Source organism: Pteropus alecto, unplaced genomic scaffold (assembly GCF_000325575.1).
Source record: "Pteropus alecto unplaced genomic scaffold, ASM32557v1 scaffold25, whole genome shotgun sequence".
Lineage (NCBI taxonomy): Eukaryota > Metazoa > Chordata > Mammalia > Chiroptera > Pteropodidae > Pteropus > Pteropus alecto.
This window is the reverse complement of record NW_006441955.1, coordinates 35595524-35617138: the sequence shown is the minus strand read 5'-3', so window position 1 is coordinate 35617138 and position 21615 is coordinate 35595524. Positions and strand designations below refer to the sequence as shown.

The 21615-nt window shown below is 35.7% G+C and overlaps 1 protein-coding gene across 3 annotated transcripts in view; it reads left to right on the top strand.

The window, feature by feature from the left end:
* The window catches only part of EVI5 (ecotropic viral integration site 5), a 186353-nt gene extending 180582 nt beyond the window's left edge, over positions 1 to 5771 (top strand). For all 3 annotated transcript variants that reach the window (XM_015595263.2, XM_015595262.2, XM_006919412.3), the window contains one exon: positions 1542 to 5771. In XM_015595263.2, coding sequence (XP_015450749.1) covers positions 1542 to 1856 — 315 coding nt within the window. In that variant the 3' untranslated portion in view covers positions 1857 to 5771. The remainder of the gene's footprint in view (positions 1 to 1541) is intronic.
* The last annotated feature ends 15844 nt before the right edge of the window (positions 5772 to 21615 follow it).

Below are 21615 nucleotides of genomic sequence, written 5' to 3'. Positions count from 1 at the left end.
TGGCAAAGCTGTCATGTCTTTACTCTGAGAACCGTTAGTTTTGAAAGTGTATGTAATATTTCCTGAATATTTCACATTGCCTTTATCTCAAGATTTGAAAGATGGTTATGTGACCAGGAATTTGTCCCTGAGAAACAAAATTAAAGGTTGATAGTAATGATAAAGGTAGGAGACATGGAGTATATTTCAGCCAAATTCTTGATAGACAAGGTAGATTTGGATAGTTAATTGTTTTGTATTGTTTTGGATTTTTTTTTTATATATTAGTTTCAGGTATACAGCACAATGGTTAGACATTTGTATAATTTATGAAGTGATTCCCTGTGCTGTACTCTACATCCCGTGACTGTTTTGTAACTACTAATTTGTTTTGTATTTTTTTAACTTCTGTTTTATTGTAGGATAAACTTCATAATTTATGGGAGAAATTAAACAAGTGATAATATCAAAATTAATTTTTATACTTAAAATATAAACTCTTGAGGACAGGGCTGTCTTAATTGCATGGTAGTGGAAGGAGTAGTATCCATGGTGGTGGGTTTTGAAGGAAGTTAGGCAAAGAAGTGACAGATGATAAAGAAATCACCTTACTTTCTGATAAAACTGGTTTTGGAGAATATGGTTTAAATGTGTGACAGTGGGTTTTTCAATACTGAACTCTAGAATTAGCCACACTTGCCCACCCAGTAATAGGTAGTATTTAATCTTCACAGCCCTTCCCACATGAGGGTCTGGCCCTGTAAAACTCCAGGGATAGAGAAAAAGGGCCTGGCTCCCGAAGATGGAAAGAGCAGTACATGCCATTCCTCTTTCCGACTCCACGGTAAAGAATAGAGGAGTGGAGCCAAAAAGGTTACATAATTCCCCCCACATAGAGGGAAGTTATCATTAGTGGGAAGATGCTTTCCTGCCCTAACTGAGTTATAGTGGTGTGGTGGTCTTTAGAATATTGTAACAAGATGGAGACTCATAGCAAATGTTAGTAATTTGTAAATCATTTTCATTATTCACTGAATTATAGAGACATGCTCTTAAGACAGTGCGTGTGATAGTTCATAGTGTGGTCTTTAAGTCCATATCTTCTAGAGATGTTCACTGAAATATTTACAGGTGAACTGATAGGATGTCTGAGATTTACCTCAAAATAATCCAGGGACTGGAGAAGTATAATGTACCAATAATTTCCAGGCCGTGGTAGTTGTTGAAATTTGGTGATTGGGGACATGTGTTCATTATATTATCTCCAGTAAAATGAAGGATTAATTGGAATCTCAGCTTGACTATTAGTTATGTGCCTGTGTCTATTTCGTAATTTCTGAAATGAAGAAAATCTACCATATAGGACTGTTGTGATGATTCAGTTAAAATAATAAATTATGTGCCCATTACATAACACACAAAAATTGATAGTTACTATTAAATCTATAAATGATAAAAGATCAGGGTATCATCTTTCTTAAACATGAAATATTTGCTTCTTTGGGGGCGGGGTGTATTGTTTCCCCTAGTTGAGTATATTAACTTGGATTTTGTTTTGACAGCTCAGGTGCCTAAAAGGCCAGAGGGGCTTCTCAAATCAACCCCCTTTTGATGGAATCCACATTGTCAACCATTTAATTGGAGATGATGAATCATTCCATTCCTCTGATGAAGATTTTATAGATAATTCCTTACAGGAGAGCGGCGTTGGTTTTCCTTTGCACAGAAAATCCGGCCGGATGTCTTTAGACCCCGCTGTGGCAGATGGTAGTGAAAGCGAAACAGAAGACAATGTACTGGAGACCAGAGAGAGCGATGGGGTGGCTCAAAAGGAGCGGCCCCCGAAAAGAAAAGAGTCGTACTCAACCACTGTCTGACCGTCACTGTGAACTAGACTGCGGATTTATTTTAAGGGATCAATTATCATATGATTAAGGGTTTTTGGAACATATCTGTTTCATATGTACATATATATTTTTTTCTCAGTCTTATCTGCTTTTTTACCTTTGCCAAATCTTCACCACTGACTTACCATTGCTATAAAGTAGACTGGAATATGGTTAATGGGAAAAATAAGGTTCTAACAGTATTACTGAATGTTAATGTTTCTTGTTTAGAAAACGCAATTGTATCTAAACGTGGTAACCATTTTGAAGTTCGAAACTATAGAAAATTGAATTTTCTTCAGACAGAACTGCTCTTGTGCAATATTTTATGCTCAATAAACAAATTGTATATTCATGTTTATCAATTTGTTTTCAGGACAGCTGTCTACAAACATTTGACCAAGACATACATCTGATTTACCTAGTGTTTTTGTGTTTGGGGAACTTTTTTATTTTCGATTAATATTACTGCTTTATTAGTAGGCCACTAGAAGTTCCCAAACACAGTGTCTTTTTTCTGTTTAACTTTATACAAATTAATGGTTATCTGTCTTGGGAGTTTTAAGTTTTGTTTGGATTTCTAATTTTTATGTGCATACAATGCTTCCATATATTGCTTACCACTCAGAGCAGTAGGTTAACTACAAATATATTGGGTTTTTTTGTACATAATTTATAAATCTGTATTGCCTAACATTGACATCATTTTATAAGGAGAATGTACATGTTGCAATATGACTGCCTCCAGCATTCTAACAGGACTTCTGTAAATAGAGGTTAAAAGAAAATTGAAAATAAAGCCAAACACTAATATTTTAATAGCCTTAGTATTTTGCTTAGAATTCACTAGCAGATTCATAACTTAACTGATGCTTGTTCAAAAACACTAGTAGTGAAACTCTTACTTCATGTGTATATAACTAATAAATTTTCCATGATTAAAGAGGTTACAGCACGTATTACTTAGTGCTAATATTCTACTTAATATAATTTAAGGAATGGACTGAAGTCCAAGATACACAACAGTTATATCTGCCAGTAATCTATGAACATTATCTTCAGATTCTCTAATTACTAATCTATAGATAAAGCCATAAGAATTCTTTCCTAGCAGTTCTCCCTTTTTTTTTTTATCATCTAGACTATTTTTCCTAGAAAACTGAATGCCTATCATTGATAAATTGGAGGAAACACCCAAATTATACTTGCACTATGGAAAGACAACAAGAATGTGTTGACTGATGCTTTCCATGCTCAATTTCATCAGCAGCCCATGGAAAAAAAATAGCCTTCGAGAATAAGAGGGGAAGGTAGAATTCAGTATACATGGAGGTAGAATTGGGCACAATATGTTGCATGCAAAAAAAATTATATGACAGAGTGGAGTGGAAGAGACAAAAATAATTTTCTGTCTAAAACCAGAAGTTAAGCCTCATGGTATCTCCATGGACTAGGCTTTTCCAGCAAGTCCTTTGTAGCTATTTGCTTGAGAAATGAGATTGAAAACATGCCTGCTATGTCTATAGCACAAGGCTAAATTCTAGTAGCTAAGTAATTTACCTGTGGTCACAAGTTAGTAAATAGCAAAGATTTTAATTCAGATTTCTCTGATACCAAAGTGTTTGAAAAGGTTCAGCTAATGAATTTCTAAATCCCCTGCATTGCTGACAATTAATGTGATTTAAATAAATTTTATTTAAATGTGTTACCTGGATGCATATCTATATCTATGTATAGATATATAAGTAGCAACACTCATAAGTTCTACACAGCTTATGAATTAGATACTATTCCCAGAATTGTCTGATTGGTGCTTTTGGGTTCCTCTTTTTGTTGTTCATGACTGTCAGCCTAGAGGCTGTTGATGCCCAAGTGAAATGAGATGATTTGATGCACGGCCACATGATTGCTTTGACCCCTACATCAAGAAATCTAAATGATCTAGACCAGGGATAAGCAACTACAGCCCATGAGCCAATTCTAGCAAGCTGCTTGTCTTTATGTGACCCACAAGCTAAGAGTAGTTTTTACATTTTCAAATAGTTGAGGAAAAAATCAAAAGAATAATATTTTGTGTTACATGAAAATCATAAAATTCAAATTTCAGTGTTGGTGAATAAAATTTTATTGGATACCCATGTTTATCCATTTATATAATATCTATGCCTGCTTTTGTGCTACTGTGGCAGAGTTGAGTAGCCTAAAATATCTACTATCTGTCTCTTTAGAGAAAAAGTTTGCTGACCCTTGATTTAGATACTCTAAAATGTAGGTTTACTTCAGTTTGTCTCAGTAGACGATCGAACCATTTGCTTTTGCTGTTGAACTAATAATTTGGAAACCTAAAATTTCCTGATGAATCTTAGACTCAGGATTATTCAAAATGGAAAGTGTGCCAGCTGTTTTATATCATGAAGTCTTTGACACCGTAGACAATTTAGGAAGGATAGCTGTACCTTTGGGAATGGAGAAAGAATTCTAGAATCTTAGCACTGTTCTTTAGAGTATGTATCATTGACATTTAAGGTATTCTTAACTGAATCATTGTTATCATTTGACTTTAAAAGTAAGAACATCTTTCTGGAGTCACAGTTGAATTCTAAATTTTGAAAGGTATTCTTAGAGAATTTCATGAGTACTGTTTCTGGTTAGGAATTAGGTATTAAAAGAATCATGGTAAGTAAATCTTAATCCATTGATACTCTTGTAATTTGGACAATGAAAAACGAGAAACAATCTTCTCATTCAAGATCTTTCATTAAAATACTCCTTTGAAGGGTTTAAAATCTTCCTGGCCTTAGGATGCAACAGGTTACTCTGCTCTGATTGGGTTCCATTTCCTTCAGATTAAGACTTTGAAGCATGGGACAATGTTTTCTTGATAGATTTTAATTAGTGTCTGTTATTTTATGTCATTTAAATGGTATTAAGTTAAACAGTTATTGGGCTGGGGCGGGGGGCGAGGGGAGTGGCAGAAATAAATGAAATTTTTAAAACTCACAATTAAAAAAAAAAACTTACTCCCTTGGGGATAGTTACATCCCTGGCATCATTGCCATCCTGGGTTGAAATGCTGATACTAGAGGCTTACAAGTGACCTGAATAAAATGGAAATTGCATTGTGGTGATGAAACAGAGACCTTTAGATCCAAATACTTCAACAGCTTTTAAAAAGTTAGTGGTAAATTTTTTCTTCCTGGAAAAAAGTCAAAGATGTAACTTTACACAATTTCTACCCTTTTATTGATATTATTGATAAATATTAGGCACTCAATATTTGATGACTAATTGAGACAACAAAGTCCCAAATAACTGGCTGGCTGTTTTGGAAGGACAGAAAAAAACTCCAGATAGTGCCTTTGATTGAAAACAAGGTCTTAGACCTTTTTAAGTATTTTATTTCTGACATCATAAGAAATTACTTGGTTCCTCATTTTCCTTTATCTTTTATGTAATACACTATAATTTTCAGATTTAAAATAAATCCCTTTCATGACCAGTTTGATTATTGTAGTACCACACATCTACAGCTAACATTGCAGAAAGTAATGATTTACTTTATTTAAACAATGAGCTTTAGCAAGAAAGTTACTGCTGCTCTCTCATTAACAAAACTAAGTTTTTTTGGTTAATTTTAATTCAATTCATTCTACTGAAATTAAATTTCTGATTAAAAAGTAGAGTGGATGCTATTTATAATCCAGGTTTTTACATCATATCCATGGATCTACCTATCCCTTCTTTTCACTCTAAAGAAGAGATGATAGAATAATATACTATAGAGATGCAAAATTATAAAGTATTTCATTTTACTGTTAGAATTTCTTATTGTAACATTGTATGATAACCTGAAATGTTTACTCGTGCCTTTGCTTTAAATAATTAAAATTTTCCATTTTATAAAAACTTTTGTTTTCTTAAAATATTCAACTTTAAAGGGGAGGTGCATCAAAACACTGTAAAAAATGCTCAGCCTAACACCAGATGTTTATTCATGAGGTTTGTGCTTTATGAGTACAGGCACCGTATCTACCTGGTCCACACACATATAATTAGTGCCAGACAGAGAGTCTGGTATATGATATTTTTCAATTTCATGAGAAGCCAGATATCTAGATTTGTTATTTCCTTCAGGAACATACTAATTTTTTTTTGAAAATATTAATGGCAATGTTTTCATCTCACATTGTACTTTAGGTTATTAAATTAGCAACTTATTCAATAAGTATATTTGAATATATACAATCTGGTTATGTATAGAGAGGCTATTATATAAAGTTATGCCTTCTGCATCTTTGTCACAATATTGATACCATTTAGTTTAGAGTAGTTCACTATATATTTTTGCTTTATTCCCAAAAGGATTTAAGGCGCTATTGACATTTGAGGCCAAATTATTGCAAGTAGCTGTGCTGTATAGTGTAGGATGTTTAGCAGCATCTCTGGCCTCTACCCACTAGATGACAGTAACACCCCCTCCTTCAGTTGTGACAACTGAAAGTGTCTTCCTCCAGTCATTGCCAAATATCCTTGGTAGGGAAGGACTGAGAATGAAAATTGCCCCTGGTTGAGAATCTCTGGTATGAATTTAGAAGTGAGTCAAAAAACAAAGCCACTAGGACAAAAACTAAAAATACATATACCTATTGACAATGGATCACAAATTTGTAGTCAGTGAGAAAACTAAAGCCTGAACCACAATGAGGTGCTACTTTACACTTATTAGGACGGCTATTCAAAACAAAATGAAACAAAAAACAAAAGCGTTGGTAAAGACATAGAAAAATCAGAACCTTGTGCATTGCTGCTGGGAATGTAAAATGGTGCAGCCATTATGTAAAAGTTTCGGCAGTTCCTCAGAACACTAAACAATTATATAATCCAGCAATTCCATTCCTAGACGTATACTCAAAAGAAAGCAGAGACACAAACAGATATTTGTACACCAATGTTCATAATAGCATTACAACAGCCAAAATGTGGAAACAACACATGATCATCAACAGATGAATGATCTGTATTGATGAAACCTGGACAAATCACAGAAGAACTTTATGGCCTCCTTGCTGCAACTTGTTCACCAGAGTCCCACACAAGGCCTTGCCCTTCCCGGAAAAGGCTTCTGCCACATTCACACAAGGTTAGCTCCCCACCTCCTCCTAGTCTCTGCTCAAGTATCTCCTGCATAGTGGCCTTTTCTGACCCTTTCTTTTAAAAATGGATACAGCCACTATGGAAAACAGTAAGCACGTTCCTCAAAAATTTTTAAATAGAATTACCTTATGACCCAGAAATTCCACTTCTGGGTATTTATCCAAAGAAGTCTAAAACACTAATTTGCATTCCTATATTCACTGCAGCATTATTTACAATAGCCAAGATAAAAGCAACTTGAATGTCTATTAATAGAAGACAAGATAAAGAAGAGGTGGTACATATATACAATGGAATATTAGCCATAAAAGAGCATGAAATCTTACCATCTGGGACAACATGGATTGACCTAAAGGGTATTTGCTAAGTGAAATAAGACAGAAAAAGATAAGTATCATGTTATTTCACTTATATGTGGAATCTAAAAAAATAAAAGAACAAATGAAACGAACAGACCCTTAGATACAGAGAACAAGCTAATGGTGGCCAGATGAGAAGGGGATTGGAGGGCTGGGTGAAAAAGGTGAAGGGATTAAATACAAATTGGCAGTTACAAAAATAGTCACAGGGATGTAAAGCACAGCGTAGGGAATATAGTCAATAATATTGTAATAACTACATATGGTACCAGGTGGGTACTAGACTTATCGGGGGATCACTATTAAGTTACATAAATGTCTAACCACTATACTGTACATATGAAACTAATATGGTGTTGAATATCAACTGTAATTGAAAAAAATAAAAATTAAAAAAATTGAAAAGCCCCTTCCCAGCTTTATTTTTCTCCATAGCATTGATGACTGATATCCTATACATTTTACATCTTTGTTTTTCTTTGTCTACCCACACTAGAATCCAAAATTTATGATGCTTGTCTCTATCCCCAGTATTCAGAACAGTGCCTTATCTTACAATAAATATTCGTTGAATGACTGAATGAAGTTGTTCACTATGAAAATGGGATAAACTACATCTGTGAATTACAAATGCCAGTAGAAACCCCAGAATCTCAGTGCAGCCAATCTACCTCTGAAGTCCTCTAATTACTGAATACTGATTTAGCATGAGGCATTAACCAGGCACTGATGAGGATGCAAAGATGAGACAGACCAACTCCTGTCCTCACATATGGAATGAGAGATACAAGAATACAGATACAATGCCATGGGAAGGAACTCAGAGATTATATCCAGCTTGGAGGAAGGGCCTACTTTGTACCCTCTCCCCTCTCTGCCCATCCTAAAGTTTCATCCTACACAAGGGTGGGGCCCATGATCCCTGTCACAACTGTCCTGTATGCTCCATTGTCTCCTATTCAAGGATCTGCTCTTACATAGGTACTATTGTCTCCTTGTTTGGTTTCATAGTTACATCTCTCTGTCACTGTAGATTTTACCAAAGATGTCTAGAAATGAAGCATCTTAAATCAGTGTGTAGGATTTCAGGTCCAGAGAACCTTTTTATTACCTCCTGAATTGACTCTTAGAAGGTAGCTGCTACTGTGTCCACAGTAAGATCAATCAGTGGCTGTGTCCTCACTCCCTTGTCTCCCAGGGCTGGCCACTTTTTCAGAGACTTGGAAAAGGTCTTCTGAGGCTGTCTTCAGTAACAGGAGAGAGCAGGGCCAGGTGGAAAGAAACTAGTTGGCTTTAAAGATGTTGTTTCTCTGATTTTTTTAAAAAAGGAAATGCATACTGTACACATGAGAGACTCCAAGGCTGAGAGAGGCGGTGGCAGTTGAGATGCACCTGGGAGCTCCTAACTGCTCCCTGCCTCTGCTCCGAGGGGTGGGGCAAGTGGCCATTGCACACGGCAGGCTGGTGCAGAGAAGCCAGTCAAGTCACCGCCCTCGAACCTTGTCTCCTCCTGTACCAAAAGCTCTTCTTCCTCTCCAGGCTGAGGCTTTCCTGGTCTCCAGTGTCACCCCAGGACTGGACTAGGTGTCCCTCCTGTACTTCTACCTTCAGGGTACAATTGTGTGCAGAATTGACCATGTTGATGCTTCCCCCAACTGCCCTGCATCATCTCTTGTTTCATGTGTCTTGAGGTCCAGCTTGTGCCCTTCACTGGAGCTCAGGACTGGGTCAACCACGCTCCATTTACAAAGAGAGTTTTAAAAACTTTGGTGCATGAATAAATGTTGATCTCTGCAACCTCCTTATTACCAGATAAGCTTCTGCTCAGGCTTAGGTTGCTCAGCCTAAAGGAGTCTCTGCACCATATCCCTCTCCCCTGGGTAGTAGCCAGGCCCAGCTACTACCAGAACTGCAAAAGCAAACTGCCAGGTGAGGAAGTGGAAAACCAAACAATGGAGAGGCATCATGTGAAGCATAAATTTATAAATATAAAGAAAAATGTCATGCATTGCTCCCCAGTTAAGTCTTAGTCAATTTGAAGCCTAAGGCCAAGTCTAGCTCTGCCCTTTTCTGGCAAACTGCCTCCAGTTTGTGCTCTTTGGAGGGATGTTCCTGGCAGGGCAGCTCCCCTGGCCAGTGCTGGGATTTGAGTAATCACAGGCCCAAGTGGGGTGTGTGGGAAGGTGTGTTGTTTGGTCTGGCTCACAGCCCTTGACACTCTGTAGCTATTTTAAACATATCCCACAACCTTTTATTTGCTTCACTAATTCTCTAAAATAGAATTGTTTATTTGTGGGTCAAAATTGGAGAAGCTTCTTGTTCATCACCAAACCACTCTTTGGCGAGACTGGAGACAACGCATGTACCAGAGCCCAAAAGGTCTGGCGCATAGTGAGTGCTCAATCAATGTTAGCTAAAGAGAGATCATGCATGGCACCTCTGATTCCCCAGAACTGGTACAGGCCTCTCAGTAAACAGTTATTTATTCGAATGTTTCTTCTCCTGCCTTGACTTCTCATCTGCATTCTAGTTCTACATTTCCACTGTCTACATGGTATTTGCACATAAATGTATTGCTTGAGGTGATGGTGCGACAGTATCTATTTCCTAATTTCTGCCAGTGGTGGTAATTATATTAGTTGTTATTATCATATCCTAAAATCTCAGGGGCTTACAACATCATTTATCACTCATGCTACATGTCCACCAAAAATTGACTGCTGCCCTGCTCTACATCGTTTTTAATCTAGGACCCACGCTGATGAGCATTTCTGATTGTTACAGCAGATGGAAAAGTGATATGGTGAATGACATGCTGTTTCCCAAAGCTTCTGCCAGGAACTAACACACATCACTTCCAGTCACATTTCATTGGCTAAGGCGTGTCATATGTTTAAGATTCCCCCAGGAAGAGGCAGTGAGTATTGAGAGACGTAGTACTTTGTGCCAACGACTATTCTAAGTACATTTTTAAAATAACAGCCTTATCGTGATATATTTCACACACCATAAAATTCAGCCTTTTAAAGTATACGTTTACATAATTTTTAGTATATGCACAGAATTGTGCAACCATCACCACTAGAGATAATGGTTCACACCGATTTCAGAATATTCACATCAATATCAGAATATTTTCATCACTCTAAAAAAGATATCCCATATCCATTTGTGGTCACTCTATTCTTTCCTCCAACCACCGCAACTATTAGTAGGTAACTATCCATCTACCTTGTTGCTATGGATTTGCCCACTCAAGAGATCTCATATAAATGGAATTATATAATATGTTACCTTTTGTGTGTGTTTCATTTAGCATAATGTTTTTGAGACTCATTAGTGTCGTGGCATGTATTAGTACTTCATTCCCCCCCTTTTTTTTCTTCTCAGTAATACTCCAGTTGATGGGTATACCACATTTTGTTTATCTATTCATCAGCTGATAAACATTTGGATTGTTACTAGTCCTTTGCTATCATGAATGATACTACTTGTGTATGAACACTTGTATATGTGTTTCTGTGTGGACATAGGTTTTCAGTTCTGTTGGGTGTGTATTTAGGAGTAGGATTTCTGTATCACATGGTAATTCTATTTACTATTTTGAGGAGCTACCAAATTATTTTAAGTGTCTGCATGCAGTATTTTACGGTCTCACCAATAATGTATGAGGATTCCAATTTCTCCACATCTTCATTAATATTTATTATTGTCTGTCCTTTTTATTTAAGGAATCCTCGTGGGTATAAAGTGGTATCTGATTGTGGTTTTGATTTGCATTTCTGTGATAGCTAATGATATTGAGCATCTTTTCACATTCTTATTGACCCTTTGATTTCTTCTTCGGAAATGTCTATTTAAATCCTTGTTTATTTTTAAATTGGCTTGGGTTTTTTTTATTGTTGAATTGTTAGAATTTTTTATATATTCTGAATATAAGTCCCTTATCAGATATATGATTTGCAAATATTTTTTCCTATTCCATGAGCCATCTTTTTACTGTCTTAATGTCCTTCGAAGCACAAAACTATTTAATTTTGATGAAGTCAATTTTGTCTTTTTTCTCTGGTTGTTTGTGCATATGGTGATACATCTAAGAGACCATTGCCTCATTCAAGGTCACTATATTTTCTCCTAAGAGTTTTATAGTTTCAACTCTTACATTTAGGTTGATGATTCATTTTGTACATGGTATGAGGTAGGGACAAAGTACTTTTTTTAAATAAATCTTTTATTTTGGAATAATTTTAGATTTACTGAAAAGTTGCAAAAATGGTACAGTTTCCATATGCCCTTTACCTAGCTTCCCCTAATGTCTTAACAACTGTAGTACACTTGTCAAAATAAGAAATTATTAATGGTACTATAGTTTTAACTAAACTACAGACTTTTTCAGATCCTACCAGTTTTTCCACTAATGTTCTTTTTGTCTGTTCCAATATCTAATCCAGGATACCACATTGCATTTAGCTAAGTACTTTTTATATATATTAAATCATTTAGTCCTCACAACATTGTAACTATCTTTACTTTACAGATGAGGAAATTAAGACATTGGAGAGCTTAAGTAATTTGCCCACAGTTATATAGCTAGTAAGTTATGGAATTTTTCTCATTTTCATCATCAATCCCAAATTCTAGGTAAATTACACTACATCCTCCAGTTGCCTCTCAAGAGAAGATATATGAGAGTTAAATGTTATGAGATGTTGCTAGTCTGAAAATATATGTTGCTGTTCTATTTTATTGATAGTTTGGGCAGTATGGCAGAGACTGCCTGACGTTCCTCCAATATCTTTTGGTTCTGGAATTCCACAATGATGTCCCCTGATATGAGGGCTTTTATCACTCATTGTGTTGGGCCCTCGATGGATCCTTTCAATAGGGAGACTTGTGTCCTTTATTTGTGGAAGTATTTTTCTTATTTCTGTGATAGTTTCCTTTCTCATTCTATTAGTGAGATGTTGAGGCCCCTGAATTACTCCACTATTTTTTTTCTCTCTTATTTTTATTATTTGTTTATTTTTTTCAGAATTGGGAATATATGTACACATTGTTACATGACCTTATATTTTAAACTTACCTTTTCCTGCATATTTTAATGACTGTCATATGAACATTCCTTAACATATTTAACCAATATTCTATTGTTGTGTTCCCTATTATTGCCAAACCTGCTCAAAGTAAGTTGTGGCACATTTCCTTATGATTTATTACTAAAAGTAGAATTCCTAGATCACAGGATATGTATATTTTAAATACTTTTTTCTGATACATATTGCCAGCTTACTCTCTACAAATCGACATTCCCATTAGTAATAGAGAATAATGTTCACTTTCCTGCAGAACATACTTTTGGAAACAGATAAGCTAATTTAAACTAAAGACATATTATAAATGAAAACTTGTGGTATTCAATACATTTGGGGGAAATTTTCCTCTCCAGTCTGAGAGATTGCCTCATATATTATTATATTCATTTATATTATTCACATATTATCGCTATTATGCTTCTAAACATCCTTAGAATAAATACTCTGGATTACATAGAGAGTTATCTTTTCTCTGACTTAGCTAAGAGCATCCCTGTCCTAGAGCCGTAATACCTAGGAATTAGATTACTGTGGTTAGGGCACCGAGAAAAGTAAGGTGGCTGAGAGCTTTCAAGTACCTGGTGATTTATCATTAGCTGGATTTAAAATAAACCTCTTTGGATGTAGAAAACTCATAAGCAGTTTTCACTAAAAATAAAGATATCACTTCCCTAATATGTGATTTGTCAAGGACTGCTGAGTAGCCAAGAAAATCTTAGGATTAATCATGATAAACCCGAATTTGGAATGACCCTTATAAAATCTGGTAGAATTAAAGATCTTCTATAATTTTTCTTTGCCTTAAAAGCTATTACTAAGAACAGTCCTTATGCTTTCAAAGACATCCTGAAATATTAACAAAAGATATGATATTTGAGATTTACTTCAAAATAGTCAGGCAGAGGAGGGGAGCAGTGAATGGAGAGATACATGAAACAAATTTAGCCAGAGATTTACTGTTGGAGCTGGGTGATGGATACAGGGGGTGCAGTTTACTATTTTATCTATATATGTTTTTTATTTTCCAGGAAAATAAAACAAAAACAGTAAAACCTCTTTTGCTCCAATCATATAGGAGAAACAGAACCAGATCACTGGATCTGGCAATTTGGACAGTCTCCAAGGCAAGATGATGGAGTGGCATCGCAGATCTGAGTTGGCTCATGGGAGGCTCACTTTACTTAACTCTACAAACCAGGGTCAATAGTCTAGATTTTTGTAGCTCCCAAGCCAATTTCTAACCGGAGCTCAGTAATGGTCTCCCATAGTAGCAACTGATTTAAAAAAATACAAATTCAATCAAGCACCTGGGGTGCTAGAAATAATCTAGATTTTGACTTGGGTGTATAGCTATGAAAAAAATTAACCAAGCCAAACTCTTAAGATTTATGCACTTTTACTGTATGCATATAAATTATACATCAATAGAAGTTTATAAAAGAGAATAAAGCACCCGAGACTTTATTTCTAGAGCCATTTAAGAATTGCTGTGAATTACGAGCTCTGATAGATATTAACAAGAGGTATTACTGACTTGTTCTCTCTCCAGGCATGATCTTGCTTAGAAGAGCAGCATTTATCTTATCTTTTACAAAGCCAGCTTGAATAAAGGACCATCTAGTGTGTTTGCTTATTATGGGGGTAGGGGAATATCATAATCAAGGAGTTAGGAGTCTGGGTTTTAATTCGAATTCATTTAGGTTTGAATCCTATTAAATAACTGTGTGACTTCAGACAAAATTACCTCTCTAAGCCTCAGTTTCCTCATCCATAAAATAACAACAACAACAACAGCACTGTCTACCTCATAGGGTTATTGTATTCAATGAAATAATAAGAAAAAAGAACTTGGCAAATTTCATAGTCAACAATCAATAAAAATTAGTTATTAGCTTGATTGACAAATTTCAAGCTTGGGTTTTTTTAGGTTAGTATTATACATAAGGAGGACTGAGGACACGACTTGTCTATTATATGCCAACATTATAATTTTCATTGCTTTGAACTTCCTCAACCTTTAGGTCTGTTGGTAGAAACTGGTTAGGGGCCAACAACACAAGTTCAACACAGATGTGCTCTATCCTGCTGCCCCCTATTAATGCTTAAATTAAATCTTAAAGAACCTGGGATATAAAACCATTTTTGTAAATGAGTAAGACAACTCCTTTCTGTTGTAAAAAAAAAACAGAAAGACAAGACCCTTTTAGGGTCTCATTTATGTGCTACGCAGACTCAAAACAATTTCCTCAGGAAAACCTTACACCTGACTTTGGTTTTCCCTTTTAGGTGAGAAAACCCTTTTATACAGCCAGCTGTCCTTAGGTACCTCAGCTTCCATAATAGGTCAAACTCTACCCTTGAATTGTCTATTAAGAAATATGGGTCTGAATTCAGACAACTCAGAATAGCTGCATTCCATGATTTAGTTGGGAATATAATCTCATTTCATTATCTAATATTTATTTTAAAAACTCAGTAAGGATAGGCAATTTTCAGGGAGGATTATTTGAAACATACATCAACTTACGCACTTTTTCAGATAGTCTAGTCTAAAACATGTCCATGGATTAAACCAAATCAATAGACATCTGGTACCTTGCTGGACAGTGCCAGAGCTTCCTAAAGTATAATTTTTACCAAACTCTACTTTCGTGTGATGTCAACAACATATATTGAGTGCTGTGAAAAACAACAACTTTTGTTGCATCTATTTTAAGGTTGTCTGAGAACATTGTTCATATCTATCTTACAATAACCACTTTTTAAGATACCAGAGAGAAATATATCTGACCTTGGAACCAAGAATATTTAATAGTAATAGTTAATCTCAACTATGTGATAAAGAAAGAGAGAAAGGGAGACAGAAAGAAGGAGAGAGGGAAGAGGGAGGAAGAAAAAGAAAAAAAATACTTTCACCTACCCTCTCTGGCTCCTTCCTCAGAGAATCCTAAGCAAAAACAGAGAAGTTTTTGTTAGAGAAGCATGATGAGATACCCCAAATTAAGTGCCTTTCTTTAATCCAAACTGCAAAACGATTCCCAAAAAAGCAAAAATATCTTTGTGTGAAAAATAGAATACATTCTTCTGGAACTGGTAGAATATTTTGATGTTCTAAAATGCTAACCCCTGCCTCATTTTACATGAATTTCAGATCTGAAGGAGAAACTGTGCAACGTGCTGACTGGTTTGTTGTATTAGTCAAGGTTCTCCAGAGAAACAGAACCAATAGGGGATACACACACACACACACACACACACACACACAGAGATACCATGGGATACACACACACACACACACACACACACATACACACACACAGATACCATGATGTGTGTGTGTGTGTGTGTGTGTGTGAGATTTATTATAGGAATTGGCTTATGCTGTTATGGAGGCCAAAAAGTGCCACAATCTGCAAGCTGGAGATCTAGGAAACCAGTGGCATAATTCAGTCTGTGGCAAATAAGGGCAGAGGTGGCGGGTCCAAAGGCCTGAGAACCATAAGTTCTAACCTCCAAGGGCAGGAGAGGATGGTCGTCCCGATCAAGATAGCGTGGGGGGAAATCTGAATTCATCCTTCCTCCACCTTCTGTTCTAGTAAGGCCCTCAATAGATTGGATGATGCTGACCCACATTGGTGAGAGCGGATCTTCTTTATTCAGTCTACTGATTCAAATGAGAATCTCTTCTGGAAATACCCTCACAGACACACCAAGAAATAATGTTCTACCGGCTCTCTGGGCATCCCTTAGCCTAGTCAAGTTGACATAAAATTACCCATCACACTGGTCAAAAGAAAAGTCCCTACTACATCAAACCAAAAAGGTTTGGTACAGCAAAGGAAACCATTGAAAAACTGAAAAGACTACCTACTGAATGGGAGGAGATATTCACCAATGATACATTTGATAAGGGGTTAATATCGAAAATTTATAAAGAACTCGTGTAACTTAACACCAAAATATTAACAATCCAATTTACAAATGGGCAACGGATCTGAATAGAAGTTTCTCTAAAGAGAACATACAGATGGCAAATAGACATCTGAAAAGATGATCAGTGTCACTAATTGTTAGAGTAAAGCAAATTAAAACCACAAAGAGTTATCACCTCACACCTGTCAGAATGGCTATTATCAATAAATCAAAAAATAACAAGTGTTGGCAAGGATGTGGAGAAAAGGAAACCCTCAGACACGTTGGTGGGATTGTAAGCTGGTGCAGCCACTATAAAAACAGTTGGGAGGTTCCTCAAAAAATTAAAAATAGAACTACCTTATAACCCAGTAATTCCACATCTAGGTATCTATCCAAAGAAATCCAAAACACTGAATCAAAAAGATATATGCACCCCTATGTTCATTGCAGCATATTTACAATAGCCAAGATATGGAAGCAACCTAAGTGCCCATCAATAGACAATTGGATAAAGAAGTGGTACATATAAACAATGGACTATTACTCGGCCATAAAAAGGAATGAAATTTTACCATTTGCGACAACATCAGATACCATATGATCTCATTTATATATAGACTCTAAAGAACAAAATAAATAAACAAAACAGAAACAGACTCAGATACAGAGAACAAACTGAAAGTTGCCAGATGGAAGAAGGGTTGGTGGGGAGGGGGGCTGAATGAAAAAGGTGAAGGGATTAAGAAGTACAAATTGGTAGTTATGAAATAATCAAGGAGATGTAAAGTACAACATAGGGAATATAGTAAATAATTTTGTAATAACTATGAATAGTGCCAGGTGGGTATTAGATTAATCAGGTGAGGGGAAGCACCTCGTAAATTATATAAATGTCTAACCACTATGCTGTACACCTGAAACTAACATAAAATAATACTGAACATCAACTGTAATTAAAAATAAATAAAATTTAAAAATAAATAAAATGAACATGTATTACTCTTATCATAAAAAAGTACAAATGTTAGAATAAAAATTAGATACTTTATTATGTCTTCATTGATATGACTACCTTACTAAATTAAATAATTTTATTTTTGCCATAAAAAAATAGAAATATGCCATGCCAGATGGCATCTCAGAGGACTGGGATAGGATAAAAATATTCTTCATTTATTAATTTTCTTTTTTATTCACCTTCCCTGCTATATTCATTTCTGAGTTGGTTGAAAGAGAACAGAAACCCACATATGGCATGGCACATGACATTCAATCAGTGTTCAGTAAATATTGTTGGATGAAATTGAATTGTACAATTGAGTCCACAAACCTCATTTTCCTGTGGGACCACTGAGCCAGCACTGGACCTTTCCATCCTTCAGGCCTCAGTGGCTGCTTTTAAACTTAGTCTGCATACTGGTAAATGGATTACCATCTGAGGCAGAGCTCTTTCTGTGGCTATCTTTTGTATTCCCTTGTTGCCACCAGGACATTCTCTCTCTCACCAGTGAACAAAGAGATAGTGAGGTGCACAAGCAAATCTCTGATTTGCACAGAAGCCCTGCTCATTCTTCCATCATGTAGGGATTGGGGGTTATGTGCAGATGTGTAGCAGGCGGACGGGGGTGGCGTTTTAAAGCTCAAATCAAAGTTCACTGTGGCCCTTACCACTGTATTGGTCCTTACCTGAAAACAGGAACAGTAAAGAATATTTTAGGAAGAGGCAATGAGCCTTTGGCACTCCTCTACCAGCCTCAGCCCCAGTGAACTGCTGAGTTTGTTAGGGACACAACAAAGTTGGAAGTGATCTTGGAAAGTCTAGAACCCAAGGCCTCCTGTAGGAGATGAGGCCTGTGAGCCAGGGAAAGGGCCTCTCAGGTGGTCAGTCTGATTGGGGATATCAGAAATTTATATTAAAATGCTTTCTGGCAAGTCCTGGGCTCTGCCCAAAGTGTGCAAGCTGCTGCTTCCACATTGTGAGGCCCCGAAGCCTACCTCCTGGAGCCTGCCTAGGGTCTGCAACCAGGCTGGCCTGGGTTTGAATCTAGGCTCTGTCCTTGTCTAGCTGTGTGACCCACAGAAGGCAAGCCTCTCCAAGTCTATTTCCATAGCCTGTTTATTGGGATGGTCAGAGAGATAATGAGTGAAAAGGCTTTGAAGAGTGCCTAGTGATAACAGCAAATGCCTACTCTATCTTCACATCTATGAACTTGTTGAATCTGTGCAGTACAACAACCTATGACGTAGGTGCTATTATTGTAACTATGTTTACAGATAAAGAAACAGAGAAGTTAAGGAACTTGTCTAAGGATAATGACAGAGTCAGAATTTCTAGACTATGAAAATCTGGCTCAGGTCCATGTCTTTAATTACTACATTCTGCTGCCCTTCATTTACTATGGTATTTAAAATTTTCCTTGGCAGGGGTGTAATTGTTACACTTATTTGGAAAAATAATTTGTCAATATGTGTCCATAAACTTTAAAATGTTCTTACTCTTTGATTAAGTAACTCCTCTTCTGCCAATCAATCCTAAAGAAAAAAAAATACATACATAAAAACTTTTAAAAAATCACTGTATCATTTATAGTAGGGAAAAGAAAAACAATCTAACTGTCCAGTAAAAGGTGAATAAAAAAATCATAACACATCATCTAAATAGACAGTTATACAGTATCAAAATATACATCTAGTACATATATTTTGCAAAATATACATCTAGATTTCTTTTTTTTTTTTTTGAGATTGGAAAAAAAAAAACTACTCCCAAATAGTAGTTAGTAGTGGTTAAACTAAGGTAGTGGGATATGGAAGTGTGTTTCAATTTTTCTTTTATCTACTTTACAAATGTTCCATCATATAGCTATGCTGCGTTCGGCGATGTATTTATTGAATGCAATTTTCTGGGCTTGTGATGAGCAACATACCAAATAACTCTCCACTATTGGGGTGATGGGTTAGAAGTTTGCTGCATATGAGGGAATGTGTTCATGCTGTCTACTGAGGGACGTGCCTCTCAGGCAAAGTTACAATATACAGGCTTTACTTTCTTAAAGCGAAGTGTTTCATCTAGGGTAGAGTAAAATGATCACCAAACATCCTGGAGGAAATGGTGAAAAACTTAAAAGAAAAATAATTTTACATTTCCTCTCTCGTTACATTTTCCATTCACCAAGTAAAATCTACTCCTTTTTTTTTCCATAAAAGTTCACACTGGGTATGTTTCTATGAAGAGTCATCTCATGCAGCCCACACATAAGATGACACTTTATTCAGTCAATCTGTTCTTAGGAACAATGTAAAAATACATATGTGGAGAGGTTAACAATTTTCTTATTTGAACTCTGAACACCAGAGCTAACAGCCCCCTCCCTCATCAGATGTTTGAAATCCTTTTTGTAAAGTTTAATTTAAAATTTTTGTAGTAATATATTTTCTAATGTATCAAGATTTGAATGTCAGTCTCAAAATATTTATTTAAAAAAATAGTGTTTTTCTTCATTTTTGAAAGGATTCCAAATATTAATATGACATCAGATCTTACTCATAGCATAAGACTTATATTAATTTGTTTATCTCCAAATTTCTCCTTTACCCCATTTCCCAATTTTTGCGTATGTCGGTCAAAAAAAGCATTACCCACTTTCCATAAATGATACCATCAAATCTCATTCTGACTTACAGCGACATTTGAATTTTATCTTGATAGCCTGCTACTTGTAAGAGTAGAAGGGAGACAATGGTATTATATAACATTTGAATTAAGCCATTACACAATTACCACTTTGCATTTATTTTCCTTGAATTCATACAATTTAGAAAAAATATATATCTCTGCCTGACTATACCCACAAAGATAGCTAATGCAAAGACAAAAATTAAATAGTTGTTTAATGCCATGAGGACAAAACCATGGCAATATGACAGGGTGTGGTTATTGTCTAACAAATACTTCATGTGAATAAAATAGAGACCTGTACTATATCTAGTCTTTAATCAAAATCTAACTTTTCCATAGTTGATTTTTATAATCTTTTAATTGCTTGTTAAGTGATATGAATTCTCTTAGCTTATGCATTAAATAAACATGTTATCCAAAACACTTTTTCTGGTATGTATCAAAGGCCTTAAAAATATCCATTGTCAGATCCAGAAATTTCACCCCTAAAAATACCTCTTAAAGAAGCAATTTAAAATGTGGGCAAAGCTAGCTCCAGAAAACTTTTTATTGCATTATTTAAAATAGTAAAAAATTTTAAAGAGCTAAATACTAAAACAGGAGCGATTGAGTAAATTACAGTAATCTAGTTTAGACTCCTTTTTTAAGCAATTGAGAATGATAAAAGATAATACTAGAGCAAGGAAGATGATTGTCATAATTTTTATTTAAATAATTTTTACTATAAAACTTTTTGTTCAATTAAATAAAACTTGAAAAATAAAAGAGAATAGGAAAAAGAAATACTATTATAATGTTCAGTAAAAAAAGCAGAATACACATTTGTACCTGTGATATGATTACAGTTATGGTTTTTTAAAGAAGCAGAGCAAAAACACTGGAAAGTTGTTTTACTAGGGTTTCTTCTTTCTTTATCAAATTATATCTCATCATTTATAATGAAAAAATATATTTTAAAAATAAAGCACCACCTTCATAAAGACAAAACCTCTGTCTGGCCTGCAGAGGAGCCTCATGCCCAGTCCCACCCTGTGATTTTTTTTTTCTTTTTGATTTTACTTTAAGTGTGTCTCCCACAGGTACTCTTCAGCCAATAGCTCACGGTATTTGACACATGGCAGACATTTCCTGTTTTAAAGATGGGTAAACTTAGTCCTAAAACAAGTTGGTTACTAATTTAACTTTCCCAAAACAAATCCATAAAATATCTAGAAATGAAAATAGATCCTTAATTCACTTTCTCTGACTTTTGACTTAAAAAAAAATCCAAGTCCCTGAAAATTGCTGTAACGAAGTTTACTTATGCAGAGTTGAATAAATTGAAGCAGGACATGGAACAAGGAGGTTAAACCTAGGACACCCCCACTGGGAGCATTCTTCCATTCTTGGTGCCCAGAGGAACCTGTGAAGAGTGGAAACTGAAGGACTGCTCCGCAGTCTTGCAAGGTAGGTAGGTATTCTGACTTTACAAGTGAGAAACTGAGGCTGGGAGAGTTGAATTAACTTACTCAAGAGATTGATACCCACAAATGCTTGTCTACAAAGAGCAT